This window comes from Pagrus major, chromosome 12 (genome assembly GCF_040436345.1).
Source record: "Pagrus major chromosome 12, Pma_NU_1.0".
NCBI classification, from domain to species: Eukaryota; Metazoa; Chordata; class Actinopteri; order Spariformes; family Sparidae; genus Pagrus; species Pagrus major.
The window spans coordinates 3,234,668-3,243,590 of record NC_133226.1 but is presented as its reverse complement, the minus strand read 5'-3'; the positions used below and the strand labels follow the sequence as shown (position 1 = coordinate 3,243,590).

At 42.1% G+C, this 8,923-nt stretch overlaps 1 protein-coding gene across 1 annotated transcript; it reads right to left on the bottom strand.

The window, feature by feature from the left end:
- ajm1 (apical junction component 1 homolog) lies at positions 1 to 3,273 on the bottom strand. Its single transcript, XM_073477365.1, has one exon. The coding sequence runs from the start codon at positions 3,271 to 3,273 to the stop codon at positions 1 to 3; it is 3,273 nt and encodes a 1,090-aa protein (XP_073333466.1).
- Positions 3,274 to 8,923: the final 5,650 nt, after the last annotated feature.

Here is an 8,923-nt window from a genome sequence, read left to right as displayed (position 1 = left end):
TTAAATAATGTCATCAAGGAGATGAGGGGTGCCTACCCAGTCCAAAGTCCTAGGCTCAGAGGCAGCCATAATCATGCACATAAACTGTTTACCGGTCCTCTTATCAATAGGATAAATAGTTGTGGGTGTAAACCTTCTGTTACTTTCCACAAACTCACAGAGCTGCTGATATACCTGTGGGTATTCATGGCGTAGGAAAACCCCTCGAATCCTTAACTCCCGCTGTATATTGATGAAACAGATTTCCCTAGCTTTCCTGCCTTCCTCTCCCTCTTTGTCGATATCTGCTGTTCCTGGGGGTGGAGTGAGGATCAGCGTTTCCATGTCACTCTCTTTCTTGTGAACCTTTCTCTCAGGGCTGAAGGAAGCCAGTGCTACCTTTGCATATTTTCTGACAGTTGGAGCTTGGTTCCTTGGTGATGGCCCTTCAGGTAATTGGTCACCAACAGCAATAGATACATTCAAGATGAAACATTCATTTGGGTCGTACTCTTTACCAGCTTCCTGCAGCTCTTTACAGTACTCCCCTAGGTTGTCCTTGAAGCTTTCAAGCTCTCGGAGGGACAGGTATGTAGGAGACATAAGTAGACTATCCAGGCCATACTGCAGGAAGTTGCTGGATGATGCAGGGTTTGGAAAACCAAGAAAGAGAACTCCTCTACCTCGAGAAAGGTAGCCAACTTTGGCAATACGGGAGAAGGCTTTGTGGACTTCAACGGTCTCCCGGCAGTGTTTGATAATGTGACGACATGTGCTGCCAATTCTTCCATACAGGCAGCTTTCTTTATGAATGTCCCAGTCCTCCCTGCGACAGTTACGGGAGCAATAGTAGGTGTAGCAGCTGTGGCAGGATTTAAAATATAGGCAAGCATTGAATAGGGTCTCTGTCCTCCGGCATTTGTTGTTAGAGCACATCATTGTATCATCCTCATCTGGGCTCTGATCTGGAGAGCACTCATCTGCACTCTTCATTGCATCACTGTCCATGTCTCGAAAAGCATCAGGATTCATTCTTATTGAGGTTGGCTGCTTGTCAAGTGGAGGTGGTTCCTCTGTACCTGCCCTTGAGCTCTTTCTGGATAGAGATACTGCTTCTTCCTCATCAATTAACTTCTTTAGTTGATCCAGAATGTCCTCACTTGCCCTCCTACTGGGTGGCTTATAATCAGTCACAAGATCTGCCAAAAGCTCATCAAGTTGTTCAAGGCTTTGCTGTAGTGAGGCATTGTCATGTGTCTTCTCTTTGGTTGAGCTTTGAAAGTCAGGCTGAGACAGTTCTGGGCCCTCAGTGCTTCTGGAGTCAAGAATGTCCCAACTGGCAGACCGTCCTTCAGCCTTATTAAGTTTCCCTGGTCTAATGTCATTATCAGTGATTGTTATCTCAGGAGTCACAAACCAGAGTTTACCAGGAGTGCTCTTTGATGTCTCTGTTGGGCTTTTGTCAATTAGAGAGTTGTCAGACATTGATAAGGCTGCATAGCGTCTTGGTGAACTGGAGAGATTGACTACCACTGGTTGTGGTTTGTCACCTGTGGCTGCTGCAGGCTTCCTTGACTCAAGGAGATCATCATAGCTCTGACCCCGCTGTACAGGAAGAGGTTGTTCCCTCTCGACACGAGAGTTAAGAATATTGTCCCAGGACCTTGAGTAAGATTTGGATTCTGTGCCAATTCTTTGAGGTTCCACACATGGGTTCGCATACCAGGGTGTTAACACAGGGTCTTGACGGACTCTGGTTGGAGTGACTTGAGATACGTAAGAGGCAGGATTGGTGGAATAACCAGATGCATCTGAGCCATACCAGTCATCTGTTTGCGCCTGAATGACTCTAGCATGTCTTCGGCCCTCTGTGTAATACGCCCTTGCTGGGATATGATGCTCTGGTGGCATTGCATACATGTCGCTGGAATAATAAAATCTTGGTGGAGCAGTCTGTATTTGATAAGATCTTGGATCATCCCCATAAAATATTCTTGTTGGAGGTGTCTGTATGATGTATGGCCCTGGTTCAGTTGCGGCATAAGGTTTGGGATACCCTGACTGAACAGAGTATGGATAGGTCTCCATCTCAGGATAATAAGGTCTTGTAGCTACAGCATGTACCCTTCGAGTCCTTGGATCTTGCACATATTGCACTTTTGGAGTATATGTTTGTCCTGGTGTGTAACGTTCATCATGAAAGTAAGAACTTGGTTGAGGAGGGGCAGTAGTAACATATCTCCCTGGGTCATCCGCATAAAAAAACTTGGTTGGCACATTAGGACTGGAATGAGCTCTACGTTCCCTTCCATAGTAATCACCTGATGAAGGCATTCTTTGCAAGGGAATCTCCATGGGTTGTATGTAGCTATTTGGCATGCTGCGGGAATATTGATAAGCTTGCCTGCTCTCTGTACCTAATGAATCAGTGGGAGTTGGTGTTCTAGAGTAGGAAAAATGGCGTGGCACAGTCAAACTCCTACTTCCCCCACTGTGGTGCCTCTGCCAGGGTATGTCCATTTGCGGTGTAGCCTCTTTCCGTCCTGAATGATGCAATGCTCCATCATCAGGTTTGATATCCACCCGACACCTAACATGAGGACTAAGCGCTGGTTTATCGAGCCCCCCATCCTCAGAATTATCAGCACCATAGTGAGGTGAATATTTACCGCTGTCACCCATTTGAGGCTGCAACTTAATCGGATGGACTTCATGCATATGAGCCCTTGTTGCTGCATAGGAGGATTCCCTACGCGGTGATACTTCTGGCCTCCAGCGAGAGTCTCTTGGAGCCCTTTGTGATTCCCTGCCCTTCCTTCCCGATGCTGAGGACCCTTCAAAAGACACAGGGGTGAGACTGGTCTGGACCCGAGGGGCACTTTTTGACCTGGTCCTTCTTTTCTGTTCAGGGACAACTACCTCACTGGCCATATCTGCAGCCATTGGTTGAGGGGTTAACCTATGGCTGAAAATGTCCGGAGCTGAAAAGCGATATCTCTGCTGGCGGCCCAAGGCATTCCAGGCAACATCTGGGTTAGCTGCATGCCTGTCAGCCTTCCTGTATGGGGACTCCATTGAGTATTTTTGTGATTTGGGGTACTCCAATGACTTATAGTCAATGGTACGGCAGTGCCTCTTATTTACTTTGCTCTTACTGTCCTCCAGTGTGCTGTAATTTATAGAATCACATTGTTTGGAGGGTTGCAAGGACTTGTAGTGTGAAGAAATGGGGACCACTTTTATATCTTGATGCACAGTTGATAACAGTATGTCAGGCGGGTCTGTGCGTGTCATCTTAAAGGGACTGCTCTAGTTATCTCCATCAAGTTGCTTGAATGTTGATGTTGCCTGGAAAGGTAAACAAAGAATTTCAGTCAGTGACATTTATCAAGACAATACAAATTTATTCCACCAACTATGCATGGAGAAGAAAAATGCTGTAGCATAGATTAATAACAAGCAAGTTAGTCTCTAGACTAAATTTTGGCAGGGGTCTTGAACAAAGTTTAGAATATGTTTATGATTTGTGCAGCATATTCAGAGTTTACAAATTTAGTCCAAGGATTTTCTGTTGGTAATCTTTCACGTTGAAAAATGCTGACAGGTTTGCAAAGTTATACTTATTCTAGTGTTCTAATTCAGGCTGTGAAGGGGTGACAAATAGCTTTCTGGCCCCTCTAGCTATAGCCAGATTAGAAATCACTAAGGGTGTCTTTGAAGCATTCATTATGAGGTCATGAGTTAATGCAGAAACAATTACTTTCCACATAATATTGTTTATTCATCTGTGGCACAGCCCATACTCAGTGATGTGATCTGTTTTATCTGAACCAACAGGCCATCCCCCCGTAATCAACCTTAACTGAGCAACAGTTATTAGTAAAATATGACTTAATTTAGTTTGCCTGTAGGGGGAAATGGGAGATCCATGCAAATGTAGTCTGTTATAATTTAAAACTGACATAAACTTAAAGCATTCACAGCTTCATGTCTTGTTCACTTCCAAAAGCACTGAATACTCCAGGGGTTATTAAAGCTTGAAGTGTTTTTAAAGAATGAAACAAACTATTCTGAGATCCATCTCATATTTTCTAATGTCTTTCTCCCTAAAAAGAAACTCATTTGAAGGCTAAAATAAGTTCCTCTATTAAATTGTGACTTCATGCTGTCTTCAGTGATGGCAGTGGCATCAAAAGTATGGCCAAATATAAATACATGAGTCTAAATCTGTTTGATGGCATCCAGCACTGGTTATTATAACACAAGAAATACAGTGGATGTAGTATCCAGTTTAAATGGTCGTATCTTAGTATCTCAATACTGCAACTAATCAAGTCAACTTCACTTGTGTAGCCCAATATCAATGTACTAATGGGCTTTGCAGGCCCACATGCAAACATCATGGTGACCTGTGGAGTTCTTCTACTAGAAATAGCGCTATATGGGCCCCATTTCGGTTGCAACACGTGCTTGCATGTGTGACAAATGTATGCGCAAGTGTATGTACAGCCTGGGTTACAGAGGGCAGGATTTCCTAATTTCACAATGTTTTCTGTCTTTGTTGTCATCAAGCAAAAATGTCTCAAGCTTTTTATACAACAACTGGGGTGGGATTTGTCTATGATTAGCCACATCAAAGGAGATATTTCTGATACAGAAAAAATCATTAATAAAGACATTTATTAAAGATGTTTACTAAAACTGTAACAATTCAACAAAAAATATTTGTGTGTCTGTTGTTCATAAAATCAAAATCTGTACTTATAGAAATATTTGTAAAACAATGCATTTAATGCAAAGGGTATAATTAGAAAGATGGAGGAATCACAAGACTGCTTACATAATAATAAAAAATACAAGCTGCTGCAACCTGTATGAGACCACCGCAGGAGAAGGAGCTGACCCAGATTTAGCAACTGGTCGAGCAGACGCTCAGACTGGAGCAGATGGAGGACCATTATGGTGTTGACATGGCTGATGTCTGCCTGAAATCTATTGGGGATTGCAGCCAAGTGTATTTGTAAATGTATTTTTATCAGAATGCAACTGTCAGAGTGCAGAGCAGTTACCTGAAGGTCATGTTCAAATTTAATGAGCACAAAAACCTACAAGTGTTGCTCCAGTTCACCATACTGTAAATACTGTCAGGACACATGTGGAGTATAGTGTTTACAGAGTGGAGGGAAATAGATCCAATTTAAAAACATGGCCTCCAAACACCCGATGCTACTCATTATTTTCAAGAATATTCAATCTAATACACTCACGTCCCATTTTTTCCACATCGGAATATTTCAAAATAAAAGTTATAATGATGTTAGCCATTGTACTTTGTAAATGTCTATATTGTTAAAGCATTAACCCTAGGGTGGGGCGATATATTGTTATTTTATCATGATTGTGAAATTAGATGTTATATTGTCTTAGGTTTTGGATATTGTTATATCATAATATGGCATACAAGTTGTATTTTCCTGGTTTTAAAGGCTATTATACTGTTGTGCCCACATCTTTACAGAGACCTGTCTACCACAACATCTTGGATCAAGCTGTTGATGCACTCGATGGGCAGACCTTATTCAGAGACAGAGCAAAGGTTGAGAAGCAGTACACTCTGTGAGTTTAGCATATACCACTATCCTTCATCAAAAATGTTTCTACAGAGTAAAACAACGGTACATTTTGGCATATGTTGACAGAGGATCAGTTTGAAATACAATATGTCAGGAAGTAGTTTTAGACAGTCTGTGGGAGTAATGGAGCAAGAACGAGCTGTTAGATGAAGAGCTGCAGGCGACAGACTGCACATCTCCAACTTCTCATTGAGGTAACAACTCCTTTTCCCTGATTAACGTTATCAACCCTATTAACATTGGGTTTGAATCTGGGAACATGACTCATGAAGGACTCAGTCCAGACATTTCTCCGTTTTCAGCTGAGATAGACAACATAGCACTGCTGACAGGGGGTATATTTGCCAAAAAATGAAAGAACAGGCTACATTACCATTTCTCTTTTAGCTTTTTTCAGCATTTTAATTCTATACTTAATTTTCTGCTTCCTCTCTTTACCTCTGGTCTCTTTACTGCACACCGGCTGGCCTGCCCCGCCCCGTGTCTTTCTCTTTCTCTCTCATGTGTCAGCTTTGTGGACTTTCTTCATCAGAAGTGTTATATTTTATGAATTTTTCACTTGGGTTCCATTTTTACAACATAAGGTGAGCTGCGTGTGGAGGAGGCTTGTTGTCAATCACACAATCTCTTTGAGACAGTCCAGTAGGAGGCTATGGTCCATCAGGACCAAAACCACACACCAAAAGACTGCAGCTGGCCTCATCAACAAGGCCATGGACCCTCACTGACACTGACTCTTATCTTGCCCTATATAGGCACCACATGTACATTAACATAAGGTCTACACTACTACGCTATGCCTCAATGTGTTACATTAACATACTTAATTTTAGGATAACTGTTTATCTAATATATTCTTTATATTCTTACTATGAACTTAAGGGGTTGGTCTCCCGTGTTTAATCCTAATATTTTGTTCCATCATCCATCAACCCCAACCTCTTCCCTACATGGATTCTGTCACTCTATAAAGATGTAATCTGACTTCCTCCTTTGCTCCCGTTATGATTTGTGTGACCTCTAGAGGACTTTGTCATTTCAATGTAAACATGTGGTTTTGGGGCACTTGCTGAATGTGCCTGATTACATGCAGACAAACTGCTTCAACTGTTAAATAAGATGACGTGCAGGTGTATATATCATTTTTAATTTTTTACCTAGTGCACTGTATTTAGATTCCACCATTTGTGTCCAAATTGTGTGTGTAAAATTGATGCAATTTATATTGTGGTGCAGTGGTTCCCAATCTGTTTCCCTTAAGGGAAGTCAAAATTGCTGTTTAAGTATTTTGTTCACATCTTGCTCCATATCTCACCTATATGCCAGTATCGGGCCCAACTGTGGCAAAAAAAGCCATTTGTAAGTATTTATAATGGTGTTTTAAAGTTTGTAACTTCCTGCAAAATCTTTAAAAATGTGTTATGGAGGAAATATTTGATGATTTTTCTTCTGCTACTCTGCCTGGAGCAACTCTGGACAGATAGCTTTGATTCTTGCTAAATAAACTACAAATGTACCAATAACCAGAAACTTCTAAATGAACACCTCCAGACTGGGCTCCAAGAACGACGACAGAGGCCAGTTAGAGTATGGAGTTTATTTTTGGAGCTACCTGGCTGACAGATACTGGTAGCTTTCTTGCTGTTAAATGTAACATTAGCTGCCGCTATCTGGTTAGCATGGTACGCGGTCCTATTCGCTGACTCAGCCCTGTGATGGCAAGAGCCAAATCTGGCGAGATAACCACCTTGGTACTGTATTTAGCACCAAGGCTGTGTTATGTCCCCAGTGCGGCCATGTTCACTGGAAGATGCCAGTCCGAGGAGAGGTAGCATCGGCGACTTGGTGGTTGGAGGGTGGGGCGAGACGTGACCTACATTCCGCACCATTGGCTGCTGCCTGTTTTTACGGGAAACATGCAACTATGCACTCCATTAGCTGTATTTTATGGGAATTTTAAACTGACCAGCCCTGACTAAAACCCCCTTCACATATGTATTGTAACTCTGGATTTATTCAGATATTACCTGGAGGAGCTGTATGTTTAAACACAAATGTCCGCATTATTTGCCCCAGACTTTACCCTGCCAGCTCCCTAGTCCTAAGTCCATGGTGAGCCACATGTTTGAATAGAGCAGACAATTGACTGGGGTGAATTCACAGCCAGTGAACGGGCATGTCGACGATGCGTGATCCTCCACATTGTAACACATACTCAAACATGCACTGGGACATTTAAAATGGCATTTAAACAGCTCATCGTCAAAGTACAGCAAAACATCTGCCCAGAATATTTCCCCGCTCAGTCTCTTTCTCCAAAATGCTGCAGCTCTGTTTCTACGGTGGGACGGAGTGTAGCTGCTTCGTACTCTTCTCTGCTTGCCTGTATATTACTCTCCACTTTTTTGTTTCTATTTGGGATACATCCACACGCATGTAGTATTGATAGTAAAGCAAAAACAGAGCAGTCTGTAGCCTCCTTCCTAGTGCCACCCCTCGCTCAAACCATATGGAGTACTACCACCATGTGTGAACACGTCTGACACGGACAATCTCCTGTTGTGTGGTCCTGATCTGATTCTCTGAATATTGTCTGGAGTTCAAATGTGAAAGGCGCTTAAGTGCCACGTTTTATGGATATTATATTTCATATTCAATGCATAACAATAAAGCCAAGGACTAACTGAGAAATTGCACAATTAACTCAAATAGTTAACAGAATATCAGCAGGATATCGAGCGAGGATGGAACAAGAGTTCGTAGAAACTGGCTCATGTTTTCTGTTCAACATACAAGCAGCTTTTTAAATGAGCAGTAAAAGGTTGAGTAGATTTTGGCCCTGTGTTCCACTGTGACCAGGCTGCTGTCTGACACATAAAGCACTACATCATCCATCATTCATTGACTGGCTTTGCTGTAGTTCAATGATAGTCATGTAGAGTTATTCCCATTCAAAATGAAGTGGAGAGCTCACCCTGTCCATCTATACTTTTTCTGAATCTTCACGAAGATTTTCTTTTTTGATGGAGACCAAAGGGACAGTTCACCATAACCTTAGCAATACGTCCTACTGTAACATAACTCACCATCTGTCTGTTGTCTGTCAGTAACCATAAAAATAAAGTGTAATAATTCTCATCCCTCATGGTTCTTCTTATCCCCTCGTGTCTCTTGATATTAAGTAATACATTGAGGACTCCCATTAGACAGACTGCAGATTTAAACATTTAAATTAATAATCTGAATCCTTCATCATCTGATCTGATTTGGAATAGCACTGCAAAACTTATCAGTGGTTACTGAGGGCAAGA